The 25,647-nt window shown below is 42.0% G+C and overlaps 1 protein-coding gene across 17 annotated transcripts in view; it reads right to left on the bottom strand.

Moving 5' to 3' along the window:
- Nucleotides 1-3,463: 3,463 nt before the first annotated feature.
- TCF7L2 (transcription factor 7 like 2) overlaps nt 3,464-25,647 on the bottom strand; it is a 170,593-nt gene continuing 148,409 nt past the window's right edge. For 4 of the 17 annotated variants that reach the window (XM_066554131.1, XM_066554132.1, XM_066554136.1 and 1 more), the window contains 8 exons: nt 24,623-24,709; nt 18,700-18,825; nt 17,923-18,082; nt 17,083-17,190; nt 12,233-12,281; nt 11,641-11,691; nt 10,409-10,481; nt 3,464-4,808 (listed from right to left, as the gene is read on the bottom strand). In XM_066554131.1, coding sequence (XP_066410228.1) covers nt 4,379-4,808; nt 10,409-10,481; nt 11,641-11,691; nt 12,233-12,281; nt 17,083-17,190; nt 17,923-18,082; nt 18,700-18,825; nt 24,623-24,709 — 1,084 coding nt within the window. In that variant the 3' untranslated portion in view covers nt 3,464-4,378. Of the gene's footprint in view, nt 4,809-8,843; nt 8,870-9,734; nt 9,808-10,408; nt 10,482-11,640; nt 11,692-12,232; nt 12,282-17,082; nt 17,191-17,922; nt 18,083-18,699; nt 18,841-24,622; nt 24,710-25,647 lie in introns of those variants that run through there. The other 13 variants (XM_066554129.1, XM_066554130.1, XM_066554135.1 and 10 more) reach the window with 9 other exon arrangements.

Raw genomic sequence — 25,647 nt, 5'->3', positions numbered from 1 at the left:
TGTAAATTCTCTTTACATCATTTTTATAGTCTAATGAAATGAACAGGACTCTAAAGATTACTCTTTTTTTCCTGCCTGTCCATTTTTTTCTTTTAAGCAAAGCAAAAAACCATGTGGCACTGCTTTGAGTCAGCAATTGCTTAAACTTTTTAAAATTCCATACACTAAGTGAAAAATGAGATTTACAAAACTAATGGAAAATAAATATCTCCCGAACATGCAATACATTGACTTGCTTCCTTGCCTTAGTCCATAAAAACAGATGGAAGCAATAGCTACAGTGAATTACCTACTGTATGCAGGGCCCTGTGCTGTCTCTAGGCAGCACTGGATGAGAACAGACCATTCCACTTTAGCACCACCCCACTCTAGTGTTTGCCCTCATTGGTGTGGATCTGGGGGTGATCAGCCTGTTTCTCACCCTATTTTACACCTACAGTGCATAGACAGGGCTGTCTTTACAACACGTTTCCACTGTACCTGGACTCCTGGATATATAAATAATGGCAATTTTCTCCCAGGAGCCCTGACCCAGCTCAATTCCTCTAAGCAAGGGAAATTTAGAGGCAAATCTGAAGGCACAATCCCTCAAAGGGATGCAGCCAAGGCACAACCTGGAGGAAACACAAGCAGTTGCTTTCCCAGGGATATACAATTGTTTTCCACAGCAAATAAGTTCCCAGCATGACTTCTTCACCACTCACAAGCCCTGTTCAATGTATCCTTGGAACACATTCCTCTCACCACACACACAGAAGGAAAACTAATCTGCACGGGAATGGTGTTTCAGGACTCTGCTTTCTGAAGTTTGCCTAATAAAGCAGAGAGCAAAGAACACATTATTTTCCTGAATATATGAATCATACCTTGATGGTGTCTACTTTGAATCATGGCATTCAGAGATCTCCCTGGAGCACTATTCCTTACTTTAGAAGAGAGCAGCTATCCCCAGCAGAGATGCAGCACATGTGTCGGGTTGATGGATGGCCATGCTCTAGCAAGAGTCAAAACACTTAGGAAAAAGAAGTAAAAAACTCCCTAGAAACCTTAACTAGCCAGAGAATAATTTGAGCATTGCATTCAATTTACTGGCTACCAACAACAGCAACATTTGGCACCTTCCACAAAAGCTTTGCAGCAATGTCCTTTCCCCCACTGCAGAGCCCTCTCCCACTCACGCTGCCCACGTGCTTGTCGTGGTTGATGAGGGAAACGTGTTCCACTGAGGTCAAGGGCAGCATCACCACAACAAAAACACCATCAGGCCTTGGATCAAGAGAGATAAATGGAGCTTGATAAAAAATTCACCCCGACTTAATCCTTCTAATAGGACATAAGAAATAATACGTATTTACATTACTAACATATTTGAACAACAACAAAAAAGCTTGTCTTGTAAACTAACAATTAAATATTAGCAATTAAAAGTACTGTATATTGCTTACACATTATTTAGTACTTCACTCAGCCCCTCCCAGGCCCTCACAAAGGAAATTCTTTCTGCAGCCAATGGACAAAATTGCAAAATTGCAGGTTTATCGGCCCCCACAGGAAGGGACAGCACCATCCCAGTGCTGGGCTTACCAGAACAGCCTGTTCCCAGGTTTCTGCAGAACACTCACCCTTCCTGCAGAGCCTGCCAAGACCAATCAAACACAAATGCAGTACCTGAGCAATGCACCTGCACAACAGCAGGGAACAAACCTGCTTCAACACCTTTACACTCCATTCTCCTCAAGTGTAGGAATTACCATGGCTGACATTTTCCATAATGACTGGCCCTATGGTGACACCCACTTGAGACAGAATCCTGGAAATTAGGAAGTTTAAATTTCCACTTATTAAAAAAAAACTCAAACAAATCAACAACATAATAAGAATCTTTGCATATAAATTCACTTCCATCTGCAGCATCTGCAGGTATTACTGTCAGGTGGATGGTGAATTCTCAGAACCAAGAGCAGGCTGTGCTGCAAGGGCTTATTGCATTAAAAAAACCCTCAAATATATGCAAAACTGGACTCAAATCTGTCCAGAAGATAAAGCCTAAGGCCAGAAGAACTACTTTACTAATTAAGGCTATCTGGGCTCTCCTGTGTGACCTTTATAGTGCACCAGCTCTATGTTGTGAGATCACCAGGTTAAACAGAAATACATTAAAATTAATGGTATCACCAGCCCTGGTCTCCCATCCATCCACCAGTCAGGCTCACTTCACAGGGAAGGACATTCCCTAAGCTCACATGCTGTCTTCTGCCAAATCATGTGCCATTTGCTTTAAATAAAAAGGATCTTTAACCACTGCTACTCATGCAAAAGAGCACTGAGCAGGGAGAGGGCCAGTGGAAATGCAAATCTTTTGGGTTCCTTGGGAGCCCAAAGGAAACGGGATTTCTCACAACTAGAGCTGGCTGCAATTCACCACTATTTTCACACTTTTTTTCCCGAGGAATTTTTCCAGTCGGACTGAAAATCTTTCCAGCCAGATAAAATGCAGTCAATGCATAAATGAGTTGACAAGTCATTCTCTGCACATACTAAGTTGCTTTTATTAATCCAGAACTGCATGCTACAGATACTGTACAGCATGAACATTTATTCATTACAAAAAATGGCTTCCAAACCATTAAAAATGAAAATCGGAATAAGAGCATAAAACGGAACAGTAACATCACAACTGTTAGGAAACATTCAAAGTATTCACAAAAAATGTTATAGTTAGCATCTTAATAAACCAGAGAAAAATCTGAGACAGTTTTACAATCGCTTCATGTCAACTACAATGGCACTGAATGAACAGATGAACAAATTTTCAGCTTTATACAGCGTTTTTTGCAACATCAACATGCCTAGGTTTTTTTTTTTGTTTTAAGTTTGCTACCTACCTGTATGTAGTAAGTGTACATAAAAGTGGCAGTCTGATTTTCCTTTTATGAATAATCTAATATACAGAATTTGGCCCTTAAGGGTTTATACCTCTTCATTTTAAATGCTTTCCGGACAATCTGCTACCAAACACGTCTGTTATAGGTGACATTAAAACTACATACATATCTACCTATGTAACATCACAGCAAAACATGATGAACAAAAAAATTACAGCATTAAAAAAAAATAATAAAGTTGTCGGGAGAAAGTTAAAAGTCACTGAGAATTTTGGCACATAAAAATTTTGCACACAGCCTACAGTCCTAATGTCGCAGGGGATTCAGCTGCAGTTCTGAACGGGAGACACTTGGACCTTGCTATTTTTCAAACAGCATTGCTAAAAATTCCCTTGCTAAATTTTCAAGTCTTTTTGAGTGTAATGGCTTTTAAAGCAATTTTATTCTTTACACTATTGATCCTTGAAAAAAATGCATCTGCGAATGTCCATTTGGTGGCAACCGTATTTCATATAGCAAAAAAAAAAAAAAAAAAAAAAAAAAAAATCATGAAAACAAATCAAAAACAAAATCCCGGAAAAAATATATATATACACATTTATATATAAACTTAAAAACCTTGTACAAATGAGTTGTTATATATAAGATGCTTACACTAAAGGAAAAAAAAAACCCCTTTATACAATGTTTCGAGAAAAAAGTAAAAGAAGAAAAAAACATTTAAAAAGGGACAACATACAGATACAACAAGCAATTTCTAAAGCAATAAATACTACTGGTCCAATAGCGTTGTGATACTTTTAATTGTTGAGTAGCGTCCCCTCCCCCAAAAAGAACAACACCATGGAACAAGGTATATTAACACATTTTTTTAACCCTTTGTTTCTGTACATTTAAACAATAACAAGTAACATCACAATAAAGGTTGTTTCACACAAGGAAGAAAAAAAAAAGAAGTAGTAGCGGCACCGCATTCGTTGTGCCCTTAAAGGTTTAAAAACCAGATGTAAAATGATTGGTTCGCAAGCTCGTATTTAATACAAATAATAAAGAACCAATGCCTCTGGCAAGGGCTGCTTCAAAATTGCTTCTTTTTTTTTTTTAATTTTTAAAATCAGTCTTTAAAACTAAGCTATTGGAACTACATAACAATTATGTATATATATATATTTTTTAAACGCTACAAAGACTTTAAACAGCTGTTGATAAAAATTTTGGCAGAATCATGAGGCTTTTCTCATCTACATATTTAAAAAGGAGAAATTGAAATAAGAATGGGTCAAATATTGACCAATGAACTCGATAAAACATCAACTAATGTAGCCACATGGCACAAATTAAAAATGAAACCGAGAAACGACGACAAACAGCGGACGACAAGGAGAAGAAAAAAAAAAATAAAGAAAAGGAAAAAAAAAACCAAACCAAAACCCTAAATACCAACAGAATTCAATCCCCCCGAAAGGAAACCGAAAGGGCTAACGAGGCTAAAGCTATTCTAAGGACTTCGTTACAAGGGAGAGCGGCTGGGGCTGTGTCCCCGGCAGCGAGCTGTGGGAATGCAAGGAGGACGTCGAGGGCTGTGCGAGGGATGCGGCTGCGGCCGGCGGGAGGGCGGCCGGCGGGTGGTCCAGGGCCCCGTTGGGGCAGCTGGCGGCGGGCAGGGCGCCGGGCTTGCTCGCGGCGCTCTCAGCGAGCACGAGCGAGGATGGCGGCGGCATCATCACCAGGTGCGCCAGCGGGTCGGGCTTCAATGACAGCGAGAGGGGTTGCGTTTGTTCAGTCTGTGGTTTCGAGTCTCTGGAGGGGGAGGCGAGCATGGCGGGGGAGGACGGAGGAGAGTCTAGTAAGCTTCCATCTGAAGAGGGTGGGCTGACGCAGCTGCCTTCACCTTGTATGTAGCGAACGCACTTTTTTTTTCTCCTAGAAACAGGGAGAGAGTTATCCATGAATAAAGGGCAGAGACGCTGATGGAGACAGTCATCTACAGCAAAGAGCCATCAGTCAGCTACTCTGGGCTCTGCATGGGTGGCATCCTGGCCCCACGTGCCATCCTGGGGGTCTGGCAGGGTGTCCTTGGCACCAAACCCGCTGGGGAACCTCCCCTCGGCTAACAGATTTGGAAAGGATTCACCAATTAATTGTCTCTTCATCCCTCTCCTCTTCAGGCCGCCTCCTTTCCTTATTTTCATAATCAGAAAACCAGATAAATGGGTTTTGGAGCCCACTGTTCTAATCTACAAACTTTCCTACATGTGAAAAAAAAATATTAAAAAGTAATTTAATCCTCCTAAAATAAAAACCCTTGATAGCTGACGGTATCTCAAGATGTCCCATAACACTGTCTAACTCAATGGGGCTATAGCTACACCTGCATCACCTGTGGTCTCGTACGATGCCCTGCCCTTGGGAGGCAAGATCAGCTGCAAACTACTGCTCATTGCTTTCTCCTCTGTTAAGAACCACACCAAATCCAGAAATGTCAGTCAGACAGAAGGGATATATAACAGAGAGAACAAGAAAGAGGGGAAATAAAAACAAAACGAACAAACAAAGCAAACAGAAGAAAAAAACAGGAAAAGAACAGGAAAAACAGAGTATGATCCAAAATAACAAGAATAACTGGTTGTATGGCCTGCAGGTTGTGGCTTTAAATCGACTCAGTTTTAGTTTTTGTTTTAGGGGAGAATGGTAGATTTGGGAAGCTGCTTGTCTGCATTTTGGGGATTTTCCTCTGAGAGGCCATCCATGTAACTCCAGAGTGGGATCCAATTTCAGTAGGTGAAGAGCACGACGACAGGTACAAAGGTGAGGAGCAACATGGATCTTAATTTCACACCAGGGTATGTGAGAGTCTCGCAAGAGCCGCTCATCTTCAAATAAATAAATGACCCGACAGAGATCTTTTCTCCTCCCTCTGTCCACTGGATAATGTAAAGGAGCAATGAAAACAGATGACAGTTTCACACCATCTCTCTTGCCAAGTATGTGCAAGACAATTCTAGCAGCAGGACAGAAGTAATGAGGCAAACAACCACAGTATCTGGCAAAATGATGTCCAGTGGCCACCTTGACCCTAAGCATGCTGGCTCTTCAGCCCTCCGATCCACAATCACACTTCCCATGGGAAGTGCTGAAGTGCTGTCACACAGCCCAAGGCATAGGACAAAGCCGGTCTGGAGCAGCTCTGCCACGAGAACTTTGGATGCTCAGCTAAGCTGCACAAAGCCACCAACGTGAAGGAGGAGGTTGCTCTCCCTCTCCAGTGGATACATCACCCCAGCTCTGCAACTCCATCAGAGGGAGTGCCTGAGCGTGGCACAGCAGTTGAGTGTCACCAGGGGACATTCCCCACTCCGGGAGGTGCCCCAGATCCCCTGCTGGTCACCAGTGTTCTCCCCTAGGTATGGCATTTGACTAGGTTAAACCAAGCTCCACCCTCGAGGCAATGAGATGCTTCTCATTTGCAAAGGAGACCACACTACCTTGATCCTGGAGTTAAAACTATCATCTCCCATAGCCAGGAAGGGAACAACAAACCCAGTACCCCATCTTTCACCAGCTTCAGTGAGGGAACAGTGCTGTGACATCCCTTCCTCCAGAGACTCAGGTCTGCTCTCAGATTCTGCTCCATGTGCCACATGGCGAGGTAAGGGGTTAGGGCTATTAGAGTTTTAACCACGTTAGCCTGCAGATCAATACATGCTAAAAACTAAAGACAACCATGCAACTTAAATGTTAAAAAGAAAGAAAGAAAGATAGAAGACAGCAAGTGAAGGCTGTAAACCATGCTTTATTAGAGCAACGTTAAAAGACAGGAAAAAATTAATTTGGTGGGCTCAAAACAGACCTTGTTAATTCTTCTACCATCAAAAAACAACACTGGAGATCTCTGGCTCTTGGCTAAGGACAGTTCTGCTGTTCTCTCTCCCCTCTCCTCTCACTACTTCCTACTTCAGCTGTGCAACACTACCAGGGCCACAGCTCCTGTTTGGACCTTCTGTACAGCTCCAGCAAGACAGTCAAGCTCCACAAAGCTCACCAATCCTACTTGTGTGGAAAGATGAGTTCTTACAATCTGGAGACTGCAGGACTCCCTCTCTATCCCCAAATTGAAATTACTTGCAAGCAGAGACCCAAGCTCTGCCTGCCTCATTGATGGGGGTCCAAAAGTCCTTTAACTGGACTGCTCTGAACCTACAGGGCGGTAAATTACTTAACTGGAGGCACTTTGAATCTAGTATGCCAGCATTTCAAATTTTTTTTAATATTATTTAGGTTCTGTGGCCTGAAAGAAACAGCTCCCATGGCAAAGCAGCTTTAGACCAGATTTACCTGACTTTCTGACACTGCAGAGCTAACAACCTTTTAAAAAAAAACCCCATTGCTCTGCTACCTGAAGTAATTTTCCTTTGACTAGGATTAAGGGAGCATATTGCTTCTTTTGCCAAACTCTTTAATAGTGTGGCCACTCAGGAGTCTGAAAATAATATTTACTTAAATCATGATGGCTCATGGTTGGAGATATTTCTGCAATCTATGCCAATCGCACCATGGTTACCTGTGGTCATGTACCTGTCAGGGTTAAGTGGGACAAATGGTCCAGAGGGCAAACCCCCAAACCATGCAAGCCTAATTTTAGCAGACGTGAAGACCACCAGGCAGCTCTGGTGAGGGGGAGTAAGCGAAAATCTAAGGAACTACTTGTGCCTCAGTTTTGCTCTCCAAAAGGCTGGAACAAAAGTACTACATATTGCCCCCTCAGAAGCACTAATGAGGATTATTCACTTGTGCATTGCTCTGAAAGTGTTAACTTGCTACATCAGTAGAGCAAACACAGCAGACCTGAACCCACTTTTGCTGCTTTTGGAACTAGCCCTGGAACAGCATCAGGAAACCTGTAATGCTGCAATTGCCATGAGTGAAAGCCACAAAAGAGTGCAAGGCTTTATTCAGTTGCTGTGGGCAAAGATGTCTCAGTTTTCACTACAGTAGCAAACTGCACATCTTTAGCACCTACCTAAGGTGTGCAACAAAATGCTACCATGCTAGCAAATGCAATGTTATAACGGTTAGGACCAGAACTAGGAGATAAATGCTCTAATACCTAGTGGTAAAATGCCTCCATGCATGAAAAAACAAAACAAAACAAGAAACCAAACCAAAACAAAAAGAAAAGCAGCTGACTCTGAATCACTAAGTCCAGACCTATAGCTGTACCACTGAAGTTGTCCCTGATGCACTGAAAAGACTTCTGACCAAAATCTGGTAAAAGTTAAGAGAGGGTTTATGCTTCACATGTAACCTAAGCACTGTACAGACCAAATAAAAAGTTTCCTTGCTGATAAAATGTAGTTTTAAAAGTATGTTGCTTACTTAAGCAGCCAGGAAAAGATAAAGCAACACAAACATGATGTGCCCCCAGTTCTGGTACTTGGCATGCAGAGCCTGACATGCTTCACATACTCTATCTCTAGACTACACAAATATCTGCTGATAGTGTGCAGCAAAGTAACCACAGAATAGAGCCTAACTAAACACAGCACTGCAGTCCTTGGCTTAGCATGAGCCTCCTGACACAGTGAAGTAGCTACTCAGCTCTTCTGGACTGAACCCTTCTCCCTTCGAGCACTACAAACCTGCTGCTTTCCCAGCTTGTTTAACACGCGTCCTGGTACTGATACCTAACCCCCAGCACCCCATAATACAGTGCCTCAAATGGGACAACATACAACCTGCAGAAGGCATTTCTGGTGCCTCCTCTGGTACACTGACACAAACCACCACCCTCAATCCTGGACACTAAGCACAGACAAGACTGCGTGCATACACAAAATACGATGGACGTCTGAGCTACATTCTAAATGAGATGGAGCACATGGGACTGGCATGAGTAAGAGGGGAAAATGTGGGAGAGGAATCACTACACACAGAGTGTGGTTTGGGTTGAAATACCTACCATCATAATATTCCAAATTCAAAGACTGCTTGTATCAGAATAAAGAAACAACAAATTTAACCAAATGCGATCATATAAGGAAAAAGGAATGAGAAAAGAACTACTCGGTATCCCTCCACCAAGAAAGAAGTACGTACTGAGTAACACATGGAATTAAAACTCCAGTAGAACATGGGCTGCCGGAATTTGGGCTCTCTGATGTCTTTCATCTCCTTTTAATGCTGGAAACTGTGCTACTAAAGTTGTAATTAGTTTTGTCTAGAGCTCAGACGTTTACAGCTCACTTGTTGGGATAAAATTTAAGAAAAAAAAAAAATTTGGGATTAGGAAAAAAGATTTCAGATAATTAAAAAAATATATATCTACATAAACCTTACAGAGGCAAAGTAGCCAACAGGTGTAGCTGTTTTAATATTTCAGATGATACCAAAAGAATGAATACAATATAAGCTGTAAACACTGGCTTTTACATCTCTAATAACGAGAAAAACACTAGTACTGCAGATCTCAGAACCTTTTTAAAAAGCCTCTGCAGGCAGGGGACACAGACCCAAATGAAAGACAAAATATAAATGTCCAGCTAAACATTAATTTTGCTGACAATCTGGAAAAAATAACCAAAAAAAAAGCCAAAAAATTGCCAGTTTTAAGGACTTTGAGTTTTCTTGTTCCCAGTTCTACCACCAGGGAGAGGTTATTGGTAAAGAAAGAGAGAAAATGGCATTAAATTAGCAAGAAATTCCAAAGATCAAAGATTATTAGCAATTGATGCTGTGGGAGAGAGAAAGGTGGGGAGTGGGGAAAAAAGATTAAAAAAATAAAATCACACAAATGCACTAAGAGGACAGATTGCTTTTATTTCCCCAAAGGCCTAATGGGTAGTTTTATACCTGCATGGTTTGCACCATAAACTCTGTCGGTCAAGCCCGAACAATGCCCGACACTTCTTTGGAGTATTTGCATCTGTTAGCATAAGGTAAACACAAAAAATACAACACAATGGTGGATAGAGCTCATTTGGTCTGCGTCATCCAGCTACAGCTACGTTCAGCTTGCAATCACCTCCGCTTTATTTGGTAATCTCCCCTCGTACCAAGGGCAGGAAGGAAAACAGGACTTTCACAATGAGCCAAAGGAAAACCAAAAAAAAAAAATCTCCGACACAGCCACGAGCCTGTGTGGCGTGGGTACCGCACTCAGTGCCGCGTTATCAAGGGCTTTGGGAGCCACTGTCCTTGGGTGGAGGCTTGGAAGGCAGGAGCGTGGTTGAGCCACGGATCAGATGGGCTTAAGGTTGATGCTGTTTTACAGTGGGTTTTTGGCTAGCAGCAGCAAAGGGGAAGGCAAAAAAAAAAAAAAAAACAACCAACCAACCAACAAAGGGAAAAAAAAAAAAAGCAAAACCCTTTCAGAGAGATGATTACTGATGGCAGTGTCCCACTCCCTTGTGTCTTCTAGATCACAACACAGAGCTACAAAGCAACAAGGCAGGAAAAAAAAGGGGAAAGTACCAAATAAACCAGCTGCAAATCAGCCATAGCGAGTCTGGGAAAACTATACACACCTGCAGGGGCCGCACCAGTTATTCTGTTGATCAAGGCCAAAGCGCGCTCGGCATTTCTTAGGAGCGCTCAGGTCTGAATGAGTTCAAGAAAAGCGAGCAGAAAAGGGAGAGAGGAAAAAAAGAAAAGGGGAGAGGGGGGAGTGAGAGAGAGAGAGAGAGAGAGAGGAAGAGAGAAAAGGGGAGAAAAAAGAGAAAGGTAAAAATAAGGAAAAAATAAAAATAAAAAAGGGAATAAAAATCAATGTCCTTGTTATTAATTGCAAATATTGACTTTCGATTTAAAAGTTAAAAAAAGTGATAATTACATTTTTATTCAACTCTTGAGATTAGCTGTTGCAATTAAAGCTGCAGTATCCCTTTATAAAGGACTGTTTCTTTCCCTTTTAAGAGAGCAGGTAGAGGAAAGTCTTTATGGTTGGTCTAGCAGGATGTTTCAGGCAAGATTGATTTGGGCTGGGGTTTCTTTTTTCTTTTTTTTTTTTTTTTAGGGGGGGGAAGGAAGAAAAGAAGCTGAGTATGGAAGTTAGATCCTGAACATGCTTTTTTCTTCAACTCAGATACAAAATAAGAGAAAAAAAAAAGAAAGGAAAAAAAAGAAATTATATCTCCTGGGATAATGCAGCTTTTGGAATAACATTCAATTTACTTGTTTTCATTAATTTGTATTTAAAAGAATGGATAAGAATAAGCAGACTGCGGAATGAGCATGTTAGTATCAGCCAGAAAATAAAATGTAAAGCATGGCAAGGTGCTGAGTTAGTACAGCTAGTGAAGTGCAATGAACAGGCTTGAGCAGAAAGGAAAAAAAAAAGATCCAAAACTAAAATAATAATAAAAAAATGCGTATGCATGCTAATGTGAGAAGACTTAGTGGGAGCCATGAAAAATGCCATTAGATTAAGGAGGTTCATTACTGACTTGCTTCCATTCTTTATCAGTCTCTTTAAAGAAATACTGCATATTCAATTTGCACAGTTAGTACAACTCTTGCGTTATTTTTACTGTATTACTGTTTTAATAGCAATTGTTACAAAAACAAAAAACAAAATTAAAAAATACTATCAAACATAATAGATATAAAGATATATAGATAATAAATACTATCAAAACGTGTGGATGGTATTTTTTTCTTAATGTCATAAGTGTTTAATGTTAAAATCTATAATGGCAGGAAAAAAAAATTAAAAAGCAGTTTATAAACTATTTTAAATGACTCAAAATGACGTTAGCACCTGTAATCGGAGGAAGTGAAAGGCAAGGATTTAGGAAACATTCGCTGTGTTCTGAAAAAAAAGAACAAATTATACAAAGGCTTCAAAAAAACTAAGTTAGGGCTTCTTCAAGATCGACTATGAGATTGCCTATGCAGTATTTCTAATTTCCTATATAGAATGGCAAACCTCCTTAATTTAAGATGGGTGCGATTTACCACTGTAAGGCATGCATCAGGACATCCAGGGACAGCCCAAATTAACAGCGCACGCACACGGACACGCACACACGCGCGCGCAGGAAGCGCACGGCTGATAAACCACGGCACAGGCATTACAGCTACGGCTCTGCGCTACAGCCTCGGCAGCCACGCGGACAAACCCGGCCGTGCCGCGCGAGGAGGAGGCTCTGACATGCAATGGCTGGGTTACTAGGTTTAGAAGGGCGGTAACGCGGGAATTATTGGAGTGCATTTAAAAAAAAAAAATGCTGTCTAGCATAGGGACTGGCTCCCCTGAGGCCAGGAGACCTGTGCCCACCTCCCCCCTACCTACAAGGGTCACACCAGGACTGCCACACTTCCACTAAGCAAGAGGTTTAGACTTTACTTACCATTGGTCTCTCCTGGCTGCTTATCCCTTTTCCTCTTCTTCTTCTTTCCCTGCAGAAAACATACACAAAGGAGAAGGATTAGAATTAAGCCCCAAAGAAGTGTCCTTGCAAGAGGGCACGGAGTAATGAGGCTGCAGCTGGAGCAGGAAGCTCCCAGGGGGGGACACTGAAGTGTGATGCTGGCTCACCCCCTGTGCAGGGAACTTTGGATGGCCCCAGGGAGATGCTGCACCCCCAGGACTGACTCTGCCTGCCTACCCTGTGAATTTTCAGACAGCCTCACTGCTGTCCACCCAGTGCAAACACCCACCAAGGCCATGGGCAGCTGGGGGGGTGGGGGCAGAAGGATTTGCAAGATGCTGCTTTTGAGCTAAGATCATCATGAAGCCAAAAGCGTCTCACATGTGTGCGCTCCTGCATGCAGAAGTTTCAGGAATCATCTGTGGTCATGTATTGGTGGGGCAGAGAGGGGAAGGAGAGGGAGAATAGAGAGGGGAGAGTGAGGTCAGACTGAGCCTCTGGAGTTCCTCAGCACCAAATCCCAAGCATTCAAGCAGACAAGGAAGCCCACAGTAATGATTGTATCCTAACCTGCAGTTTTATAGTTCCACTGACAACCTAGAAAGCAATGCCAGGACAAGGAAAAAAAAATCCAGACATAGCCAAGACCCTTCCCACATTTTGTCCTATCACAAGGAAACAGCCAGTAATATTTTGCTAAACTCTATCCCTTTCCCAAATGCTGTATCACAAGATGATGAAATTTGTTACAGTTTTTGACTGTAGGGGGAAAAGCCTATTCTGTTTCTCTCCAGCAGTGTGGGAGAGGACAACTGGGAGCCCAGCTTCTGTAAAAAAACAGTAATTGCTTTCCAATAGAAAAAATATGAAGTAATAAGCACAGCTCAAAAGAGAAAAGCTATTTTTCCAAGAAAACTCCTCTAACACTGAGGTACAGGGTTTAGCAGACTAGTACAACAAGGCCAGTGTAGGCAACAGAGTAATTTCATTTTCACAGCTCTCCAAATGCTAAAAGCAACAACTTTTGGGCCAGCAATGTCAGCTGTGAACAGCACAAGAATTCCTGGCTTTGAAGACATGGTAGCAAGTGCAGCTGGTGAGAAGACCTCAGAGCAGCAGTCCCTTGTGGTCAAGGGGCAACAAACATATCTTGGAAGAAGGAATCTCACAGAACTTTTGAAGGGTTGGATGTGTCTGGGAAAGCCAAGAGGTTCTCCCACACAGTGGGCATCTTTCTCAGTAGATGGATTCCAGATACATGGTTAAGATGGACTTCAGTGTGGCACATCCACACTTGGGATGCTCCCTATGATAGATTTCCTGGAATGTATTAGTAAAAAATTCCCCCAACGTGAATGTAGGACATTGATCTGTCATTGTCCTGTTTTTCCTCCACAAAGCTGGCCTTGTGGCACAGGGTTTCTGCACTCATTCTCCATGCTTGCTCAGCATTGTAAACTACCATCCTGTTGTCCAGGCTGTTCCAGGTTTATGAGATCTTTCTGGAGATGGAAAAAGCAGTGTGAACTGCCCACCTCAAAGGAACTTTAAACAGGCACATAATCCTGCAGCCTTGATGCTGATGACATATAATCTCTGACAACTCTTGGGGTAATTTTTTGGAATATGAAAGTTGTCACTTGCTAGAGCAGCCATCAGTCTAACATGACAGGCAGATAAAGGCAGACAAGCATTGCTCCTAAAGCTCCTTGAGAACAGAATAGGGAAAAGCATGGTATCTTGAAATCCATGTATCACATAAGATGCAAGAGGCTCAGACTCTGCTCCATCTATATTGATCTAGATTGACAGTAACTCTGCAAAAATCAGTGAATTTTTTCCAGCTTTCAACAACATAACCAAAACCAGACAATTGTCTCAAGATCATAAGCCTGACTTTTATTTAATCTCAAAGAGGCCACTGGCATAATTAACAGACTGCATCTGTGGCAAATTTGCCTAATTTTTCAGTACATTTGGGAATTCAAGGGCTATTTCAATTTGAGACCTTATAACTTCTTCACTCGAGGGCCAGCCAGAACAAAGGTCAGGAGTCACCTGCCTTTCACAAGCTCTTCAAGCCAGGTATTAAAGCACTGTAATGCCATTAGGGAGCAATCTGTTAAAAACAGCTGATCTATAGGAATGTCAGCCAGGGACCAGGAATGTCTTGTTCTTTTTCAACACAAGCTTTTAAAACTCTTTCTTCCTAACAAAGAATGGACAGATGTCACATCAACTTCTTTACACCCTTTTCAAAGCATCAGGGAGAAGAATAATCTGGTTTGCTTGTTCAATTTCTGGGCTACAAGAGGATATTAGACTATGTAGCTAAATTAATATATCGATTTAAGGAAATAACTGAAATAACTGTGGCAGCAGTTTTTCAAGTGCTCTGCAGAAGGCACCATTTTTTCTTTGCCTAAGATTATTCTCCCAAGACTTGAGCAGGTTGTAACATTTTCTGTCGTCATACTACACAAATTTTTATGCTGCACGTAAATATGGATTAAATACCTGCTAACAATTTTGGTAGCTTCCTCTCCAGAACCAAACCAACATGGGCTTTGATAGGTCTGCAGAGTTCTTTGGTACTAATTTTCTAAACAAGCAGTGGGTGAGGTGACTGGACCCTTACATACTTCTGAGTCCAGCACTCAGCACTGCTAAACATCTCACATTAGATCTCAGGAAGAAGAGCCAACGTGCCTTGTGACACCAACAAGCCATGAGGCTGAAAGCTGCATTTCCTGAATGCACTGCTCCTGTCTCTGAAGACTTGGGCTATAGCTGGCCTTATCCCTGAGCCTGATGTGAGGTGCTTAACAATTTAACCACTTCAAGCAGCCCAAAGTCGCTCCCCTGCTAGATGTGTGAAAGGCTCAAGACCCTACAAACGGCTGAGGGAGGAGGGGCACTCAGGAGAGCTGTGAATGGACCAGGAGAGGAGACATAAATAAATCCTGCAGATGATGCAAAGGTACCACGCTCTCCTCAGGCAGGAAGGTTCCCCCTGAAGGTCACCTGGGGGTACAGCATCAAGCCGCTGGGAAAGCACCGGCTTTCTCATCCTGTCCTTTTTAGCTTGAGAAGAAAGGGTTTCTCAGTGTTCACACAGTGAGGACAAAAGTAAAAGGTCCTAAACACTGAGGCTTTGTACATGCCCATCTGTCGGTGGCACAGTCACTGCGCAGAATGAGCATTCCCAAAACCTCAGTCGAGCCTAGACTCCCTTTTGAACACCCAAGACGATAATACTGCACAGTGCTGAGCAACTACCTCGAGCCTATGGTCTGACAGCCTCAGGCCAGACTGTGCTGAAAAGGGAAGGAAAATGTGCTAAGCAGGAGCTGTGCCTCATCAGGCTTAAAAAGCTCTCCTCTGAGGAGCACAGGATTAAGAATATTCTGAACTGGAAGGACAATTGAGCATGCGCAGGTGTACCTGTAATGACCAAGGAGGGAGAGCTGAGCCCGGTGGGAAGAAAAGATGATCAAGAAAACAGAAGGATTTGAAAAAGTGTCCTTAAGTACATATTGCTAAATAAGTGAGCATGTGTATTCTTCACCACTGAAATCGCAGAAGAGTGTAAAGAGCTGCTGCTGCTTCTCCTGGCTTCACTGCAGACTCTAAACTGGCTTCCTCCCACCCATACATACAAAAATGCAGATTCACAGAGGCAAGTACTGTCATATACAGTAAAATAGAATATTTATGGTAAAACAGGCAGTGATTATGATGAGGATGGAAAAGACAGACTTCAGCAAAACTGTAAGGTGAGGTCAAAACTGGCATCAATCTTAAGAGCTGTTGGTCCCCAAATCTGCAGGGAAGTGTGACTAGAAGGCAGAGAACAGGGTTTATTACAGAGTTACAGACCTTGAGAGTTTTAGGTGATTTTTATTTAACTTAAAAAAAAAAACCAAAAAAACAAGATGCTGCTATAATCCTATTTAAAAGGGTTTAGAGCTCTCACCAATCCACAAATCTGTCAAGAATTTATGGGCTTAGGCTTGCAAACACTTATTACCATCTGCACTGCTTACCCTTCATGGAAGGAGCTATTTAGTACTAGGGGTTATAAAGCTGCCCTTATGCTTTTTAACAGACAAAAAATACTAGCACTTTTAGCTCAAAAACAGGTTTTCTGAAAAGCAGAAGGAGGAATCAATTTTAAATAATCCATTAATTGATCATGAATCCCAATATACTTTTTAAAAAATTAGAGGGGTAGGGGGAAAAAATAGGTAATATGGGCATGAAAAAGAAAACATAAACAAAATACACAACTACAGAGTGTGAAATTATTAATTTAACCCCACTTGAGAGTAAGACTTTCAAAAATACAATGCTTTTGGTTTTGCCAGTCCTTCTCTGAAGCTAGGATAAGTCATTTTTCCACTTTCCACTACACTCTCACACACATAAGCACAAGACACTAATTATTTATCTCTTTTGGTGGAAAGGAGAGGAGCATACAAGGGGCATTTTAAATTTCATTTTAAAAAATGAAATTCAAAATGACCAGCAAGCCAAACAGCATTTCCAGATGCTGGTAAAAGTGAAGGGAAGACTTTTTTCACAGAGCTCTACTGTTATCCTCAAATTCGAACCCCATACTAGTCCCAGCCAGGGAGCTTCATCCAAGTGGGAATTACCCTCCAATAGTTTCAGTATCTCCGAGGGAAGCGCCTGTTGTTGTTACCAGATTGGGGTCCCGAGACTTTCCACGCAGTGCTTGTGTGCAATGTGTGGCTGTAGCTCAGCAAGTCACACAGACATTTCTACAAGCTCTACTACTACAAGTTTCTACCTAAATAGGAACCTACATAGTTATCCCGTGCAGACCAGCCCGGGTACAGCTGCATGTGAAGCTGTCGCTCCTTCCTTGCTAGTTCATAGTATTTCGCTTGCTCTTCTCTGGATAACGCGTGCCACTGGGGTGGAGAAAAGACAAAAAGACAAAATAAAAAGCACTAGTGGTTGGGGGGTTTTTAAGCATGTTAACAGCAAAGTGTGTTATTTATACATATAGCTACAGTTAGAATCGATTTTCATAAAAAAAGAGATAAAAACAGATGATCTGGCATGCTGACATTTGTATTTTATTTACAGCTCTAGATTATAACTGCAGTTAAATCAACTGAACCACAACTAATCATTTACATGCACTCAACCCCTTTGTCTCCTGTTGAGAGAGGAGAATTAAGAAATCTAAACAAAAACAGACAGCAGGGGAGATGGTCCAGAAGCTGAACCACTCATTCTGAGCCAGAACTCAGTTCCAGCTTTGGAGGTGTCTCCCCCACTGTCACTTCCTCTCCTCTTCTAGCTCTCACAGGTGCTAATACTGGTACTGTACTCAAAGGTTTTTCATTTCCCATTTACTTTTCTGCCTATCTTAGGCCAAAATAAAAATCTTAAGATTTTTTTCATCAACCAGTCATGGAAATGATACTGAAATAACACCACTATTAATCAATTCCTCCTCTTCCCCATGAATGACCCCACTGGCAAGAAGTGCCTGAGAAAACTAAAAAAACAAATCAAGGCCTTTGGTTTAGCAATTCCCCTATTCATTTTCACAATGGCAGAAAAACACAGTGATTCAGAAAGTGTGAATCCAACCAAGTTTCAGGCCCTGCTTGTGCCTGTCCCTTGTTACCTACCCTTCGACCGAGGATTTGGTTGATGGCTGCGCTCTCTTTCAATGTGCATTCTGCTACAACTTTTGCTCTCATTTCCTTCATATACAACATAAATGCATTAAGAGGTTTCTTTATGTGTGGCTTCTTTTTCTCTTCTTCTTTTTTGGAGTCCTGATGTTTTCTGAAGAGCAAAGATAGAACAGACAGAGACCTCACAGTGAGAACCCCTTGTGAGTTTATTAAATTAATCCCCTTAATTTCTCTAGCATTAATCTCTAGGAAGAGGACCAGAAGGTTCTCTAGACCCTTCACCCTGGCTGCTGTATGGCAACAGTCTTAAAACCAGTATAAGAAAACTCATCTCATGTTTATGTAACATCACCAAGTACCCTCTGAGCCCCTACAAGGATCTTGGGAGGACATGGGCTCCCGAAAAATGGGCTCAGAGGGAGAGCTTGAGCATCACAGTAGAGGAAATAATTATACCTCTTTATCAATGGGCTCTCATCAGTTCAAACCTAAACTTGAAACCAGCCCTCTGCAGCTTTGAAGAAGCCATTTATACTTAGTGGTGCATCTGTTATCTCAAGGCTTCTAACTAGACACTGAGTAATAGAGAAACTGGTCAAGAAACTTGAATCTCAATCAAGAAAATTCCACTTCCTTGTTGAAACAGGTGAAATTAGTAACTACTTGCCTATGACATTTCACAGCAAAAACATCACAAACCCAAGCCTTTTTACAAGCCACACATGCTTTGAGTATCCCAAAGAGAAGACAGGGGAAGAAACAACTTACGAGCTGTGGAGTGAGCCGACGTCGCTCTGGGAAGATTCCTGTTTGACTGTTGGTGTGACTATGGCCGGATGAGGAATTCCAGTTGTGTGTAAACTATGGTGTGGCGGGACCATGTGTGGAGGAAACCTAGAGGAGAGAAAGCTGTGTAAATTGTCAGAATAAAAATGAATGAATGGGGAGGGATGTGTACACACATTTAAAAAAAAAAAAAAAACTGGCATATAACAAGCACATGACAGCTAGACAAAGCATATGAAAGCTGGCAGCATTAATTAGCAATAAATTAAACATAATGACTCTTCTAATGTCATTAAAGCCAATCTTCCCCTTCATTATCATTACTGACACGAGACATCATGATTTTTAACATTAACAAAAGGCGAATTCAACTGGATGAACTTGCATGAAGGTGGAATTTCAGCTACCTGAAACAAAATCCACCAGTTCATTTCTTTGCTGAGAAATTATGTGTGGCAGCCAAGGAATCAATTTTTATAGTTTTGAATCATGTTGTGAATTTAGGATGACATCTTTTATTCTATATTGACAGCAAAATAAAATATTAATGCCAACACATTCTAGATGCATTTTTGATAATACTTATAGACGTCTCATTAGCTACATTTTGTTGATGGAGCAAAAGAAAATATTTATTTGTGTCTAATAAATCTCTGAGCCATACTGCTTTAACAGAAGGTGGAAGATTGTGGAATTTTTGATCCATTTAAGTAACCTAGAAAGGCTTTAACAATCTAGCCTTTCTAAAGAGAAAAAAATGTTGTCAGCTTTATGGTTTATGGTCATATACATGGACAGATCCCAGTCCTGCAAGTGGATTCAGAGGGATATGCAATCCTTCTGCATGAATCTAATTGCTTGGTCGGGATCACAGCACAAACACGGCACAATCATTCAGACTTTTTATATTTTATGAAATATAAAATAAATTAACAAAATTCTCAATGAACAAAAATGAACAAAATTCTCAAAAGCAGGATTGACTTATATCACTGTTTCTCAACAATCTCAGAAAGGCTTTGCAGTAAATAAAGAAAGCACAGCATGACTGACTGCCTTCCCCCACTGAAGTCAACAGGTTTCCAAGGAATGTGTTCTAGCCTAAAATTATGTTTCAGAAGTAGCTTTCCTCAAAATGCCAAAATTAAAGTGATCTGGCAAGGGCTTTTCTCACTGCAAATCCCCACTCTCATCCCAGATTTTGAACAATCTGATCCAACTAAAATAACCCAAGATTATGGAACACTCAATGGGATAAATAATTATTTCTTCTATCATCAATATACAACGATTTTTTCCTATCCAAAGGATTTAAAGTGGGGTGATATAGCATGGATATCATCGTGTATAAGCATCAGAAATACAGTGGAGTTATCTTTTTCTTTCCCTCTGATAAATTCCAATACCAAGTTTAACAATCCCATCCCCTGTGACTGCCTAGACATTCTCTGCACTCACAAGATGACACAGAAGTACTTTCATGAACAAGAGCACTGTCCACTACAAGCTCTGAGGATCTTTTGTCTATCAGCTGGTAGTACTCAGGGTGATTAGACAGAACTATTTTGTCTTTGAAGGCAGTGGTGGGAAGAGCAAGGACTCACAGGGAGAATGTGAAATTGTTCAAGTTGTAGAGAATTGCAGTTCTTCATGAACAAAGGCACGGAGAGAAGGGAGGCAGGAAGGTGGGATGGCAAGGGAAGAGGAGAATGGGCAGCAAAATGGTCATTCCTACTTCTGCTAAAGACTCACGGACACAAATCGCCAAGTGGGTTGTCCAAGTGCCTTCCCACTCTCTGACAAAAGTAGCTGGGAGAGAAGCACACATTTGAGGATATGCTTTGGTTCATGGCAGGTCAGAACAGAAGACAATGTCGAGGCTGCAAAGGAGACTGGCATCCTTGTCCCAGTTCTGCCACAGAACTGCTTACCATCAGCAAGATACAAACTGGGCCTTTGTATTACTTTTTTTCTGTTCTTTCTCTACTTCCACGTGTATGTATTTTGATTGGACATATCTAAAATTTGTTCACAAAGCACCTGGGACCTCCAGACATGGTACAATGCAAATAAAAACTGGCAGTATGAACTGGATTTTTTAAAAAAATAACTAACAAACATGATCAAAAATAAAAACAGTGGTTAAAAAATGACCTTGCTGAACACAGTCTAAGCACAGTGATAAAAGGTTGAGGCACATCCTATCAAGGGACTGTCCTAGGCAAGACCCAGTGTTTCAGAGAGGACCATGCTGCTGGGGCTGGCTAGGCAAGAGACAAAGGGACAATGAAGGATGGAGATGAAAAGCCTTCCTTCAGAATGCAGGCAGGAAGAACTCTGCTGGTCTGACATGAGGGCTCAGCATGAAGTGCAGTGGGCATGTACCAGCAGGGAGAAAATCTAAGTGCAGAGCACAGCATGCCCACATTGTGTGAAAGCCTGAAGGATGGCAAAGCCTCCACTGACCTCAGCTGGGATATTTTACTCACTGGGCTCTAACCTCCAGAGACAGCAGCCTTCATCAACAGGCAGCTGCAGCTCAGTGGTTATTTTCAGGGTTGCAGTTTCCATGAGGAAGTGCTGTGTTCATTACCAATGACCATTCACTTTTTCATACTGAATCTGTCCAATTCACAAGGCTGCCTATTGGACTTACACACCCCTTCCTATATATGAGGGGTATAAAAACATGCTCCAGACCCAAAATTGCTCCCACATTCCCATGGACTTCCATTGGTGGGATGAGGGTTCACCCCAAGATCTGAGTGCCTGCTCATTTCCATGCAGACAGCCACTCAAGTGGCAATATGAGCAGGGGAAGGGTGTTAATTTTTAACTTCCTGGCTACGCTCCAACTTCAGTAATTACATTCAGCAAAAGTGAATTTCCCCTGAAATTTCAATTACAGAAGGTATTTTCCACTGCCACCACTTAACTGCTGTGCAGTGTTTGTCTGGTGTAATTCTGCTAAATTATTTCCTGATTTCCTCTCACAGCAGTTGTTTTTTTCAAAGTGGGTCCACTGTTTGCCCATCACTCAGTTAGCCCTGTCTCCTTTTACCTTAAAGGCATATTGCAAGGGGTAATGAAGGATCAAGAGATCTTACAGGCATACTACAGGCATACAACCTGAGTGTGGCAAGGCTACAAGCAACAACTAAGAGTTGTAACTGGTTAAAGACACTACCTTAACAGTCTAAACCATTTATGAAAAATCACCCTAAGTCACCCATTAACCTTTTATAAACTATTCATAAGCACACTTAAACTAATAAACAGCAATTTCTAAGCTTAGGGAACTAAAGGTTGGGAAGCACTACAGGCCCCAAAGATCTACACCATAATGCTGGCAAAGATGGGAACTATTTCTGAAGGCAGGCTCTGGAAAATTGTGGATGGAGGGGTGAGGTTTGAGATCTGTGCTGACTTCAGTGCTGGGGCAGAGCCAGCACAGCAAAGGCAAGATTTGCAGCAGGGGCTTGCAGCAGGGCCCTGCAGGGCAGTTGCCCAGGGCCAGCACGTCTGGAGGCCAGCATGGGCACCAATCTCCTGACCACACCAGACACCTGGGCAAGGGCTGTCCCCCTGCTGAGCCCAGGCTGACACAGGAAAACATACATGAAACCACGTGTGAGAGCACAGAGCGTGTTCCCATCTAGGGGAAACCAGAGGAGAAGTTTCTGGGCTGAAACAAAGGGTAAACACCTAAAATCAATTCATCCCCCTGCACGTGTGCCCAAGCACGTGCGCACGTACGGGCTTCTGTCAGAGACAAAAAGAAAGGCTCCCTGTGTATGTGCACACCCCTCACCTTCGCCTAAGACATTCACCAGATTTTTTTCTCTAGACAAGTATTCCATGAATTGCAATAAACAGCCTAAAAATTCTAAGCAGCTCATTATATACTACTGTCTCCTTTTATGGCTCCAAGCCAGAATATAATGATGAGTCTTAACTTGTTAAGGACAACTAATTTTTTGTTCCTGGCTGTCTCAGGGGCTTCTCTCTTACTCACTCTCACTTTACTTCACTGTTGACATGTTTCTGTTAACTGGATGTCATCTGCCTGCCTTGATTTTATGCACAAGCAGTGGGATGCATTTTTCTGTGCAACAATTCTGCTTTGAGTTGCATTAGATTTGTCATTATTCTCTCATTTTCCCCTTGCACTTGTAACATTTCATCTATTCCTGCCTTATTTTTTGAGCCACGGTGCACCCACATTATGGTTTATACATGATCTTGCTCCCTTTGAAGCCGGCAGATTTCAGAGCCAGCCCTCGTCAGGAGAAGTGCCTGCTACCAATTTAGCAGGCTGAGGGCCCCGAGCTCCAACAACTCAATCTAAAGGGGGTCACAGGGTGGCACAAGCGAGTGTCAGCAAGTGCTGTTTAATTGCCAATCTAGGCTTCTCCATGGTGTTTAAAGTATAATGACCCATCACTTAATTCTGAGAAGTCCTGGCCCTGCTGCTGAATGGAATGAATATCAAAGGATGTGCTAGAACAGGGCAAGGAGCCTACATTTCCTATAACTGCCATAAGTATAATAGACCTCTACTTCTGTCGTCCCATTACCACAATAATGTATTTAATTTGCTGTGTACTCTTTTTAACTAGATACCTTTCATAAAGTCTATCTTGGGAATATAGCCCCTCCTGCTTCCACATCTCCCCCCTCCCTCAAATGACTAGCCTCTCTAATAATAATTAAACTAAATCAAGCTCTACTTTGCCTCACACCATGCCTGCAAGTCTTTTATAGATATTAAAAAAGATTAAATAGGGGGAGGGAACCATTGTTTAAATTTGCAGCTCTCTCCCCAGCCTAGTATTTTTTTTTTGTTCTGGGACTACCCTTTTTTTTTTTTAAGTTGATTTTCCAGTTATCTATTTGCTGGACCAGCATTTTAATTTAAATTTTTAGGTTTTTGTTTACTTATCTAAAGCACACATCACACTGTTTTCCCACCCATTCATTCACAAGCCCTAGGTACTGATTTCCACTTCTCAATGAGGTGTGCTTCCCCCCAGCCCTCACCAGTCTTTTCCTCCTTAGATCATCTATGCACCAGTGCTCACATATTAAACTGCAGAGATGGAGAGGAAGGGACAGAGCAGAGAAGAGATGTGGAACCTTGCTATGTAATGCATGCTAATTTAATTATGTGCCATCATCAAAATGGATTAGCTGTTTCAGCCCATCAGGAAAGTCTAAACTTCCACCGATTTAATTAACCAGGCTGAAAATCAGATGAACAGAAAATAAAACTATCATTAGGAGCAATTACTGATTACTTAAACATAGTGCTGCCAACCAGTTTGTAAATAAAACTAGCAGCCCCTGGAAAATTAGATGGAATTAATTGGAGGTAGGGAGGGGGAGAAATATATACTTCTAAAGCTTTTGAGGGTCAGGCAGGCCCTTTTATGTTGACTATTAGTGTTTGGAGCTTTGGGAGGGGAAAACAGCACAATAACCTTCCTCCCAACCCTGCTGAAGAGCAGTCCTCCTCCCTCCTGAGCCTCCCTCCTGCGCACTCAGTGCTGCTCTGGCTGGTGGCCACCAAGAAAGCAAAGGCTATCACGACTTCTCATCCCTGCTTTTTCAACATTACACTCTCCCAGCTCTTTCATTTAGTTTGGCTTTTAAAGGTGGCTTCTCACTCCTCCACCTCTCCCTCTAAGGCAAATGCTTGAGGCCCAATGACAGCTTTAGGACACCACCTTCTCCTCACATGGGAAGGTAGCCCTCGCCCTCTCCTCCACCCCACCAAAAAGCTAAGGATGGATGTTTAACTGAAATGCTTTCAGGAATCTGCTGGCTAGATGAAATGCTCTCCTACAGAGAGTGGGAGGAGGAGCTACATTTGCTCTTGATTTAGGACCTCAGTATTTGAACTCACCTTGACATGGAAGCATTGACGGTCAGAGCTGTTGGGTAGGGGTGGCGGAAACCCCCTGTCGTGATTGGGTACACTGGCTGACCTTGCCTGGCAAAAAGGAAGGGAGAGAGAGAATGAGAGAAAGGAAAAAAGGGCTTAAAAAAAAAAAAAAGAACAACAAAAAACTTCTCTCTGCACAGTAAGCTTTATTCTCATTTGATCAGAACAAAAATCTTGGGGATTGTACAGCAAGGATCAAAGGAAAGAAACACAGAACAATTTGAATGCCATAAATCTGATAGGAATGGCTAATTAAATTTTATAACCTCTGCTTATGTCAATAGAGACCCTCTCCCCAAGCTGAAACTAGGTGTTTTGTTGTAATAATTAAAGGCGAAGTCTCGCTTGCTTTAATGGAGCCATCACACTAATTGAGGGCTACACATCCAAAGGAAAACAATAATGAATGTAAATTTATACCAAAATAAAGTACAGTGAATCAAAGGACTTCAGTTGCGCTTTGGGCCTCTTTCGGTATTTAGATCTCGGTGAGAAAACATTAAATTAACAGAGCTTAATTTGTAGCCTTTTGTCAGATTAACAAGTGTTGACAAGAGTTACCGGGGGAGAGTCCCCAAGAAGTATTGTGGGTAACCAATAGACAATCACACCTCATTACAATAATTAAAAAATACAGCAACATGCAAAACAGCATCCTCATGAAAGACACACAACTTTTTCTGATGGAGGTTTGTCTGTGCTGGCTAGCTCGTTTCATCTGTCCTTCAAATACATCATCTGACTGGGCAGGATGCTTTTGGAGCGGGTACTATGCCAGAAACATGCAGGCCAGTGGAGGACAGATGGGTTGGGAAGTTGATGGTGAAGTGCAAGTGGCAAGGAGAGGGGAAATTAAAAACTTGGGTTACTTCTGTGAAGCTGGCCATGCTACTCTCCTAGAGCAAAAGCCAATGTGATGGTGTCACCCCTCAACAAAAACCACTGGGAGAAGCTGTAAGAGCTGTGGGAAGGCTCTAAGCACACCA

This window comes from Molothrus aeneus, chromosome 8 (genome assembly GCF_037042795.1).
Source record: "Molothrus aeneus isolate 106 chromosome 8, BPBGC_Maene_1.0, whole genome shotgun sequence".
NCBI lineage: Eukaryota > Metazoa > Chordata > Aves > Passeriformes > Icteridae > Molothrus > Molothrus aeneus.
The sequence above is the reverse complement of the archived record's forward strand: the minus strand, read 5'-3'. Positions and strand labels throughout refer to the sequence as shown.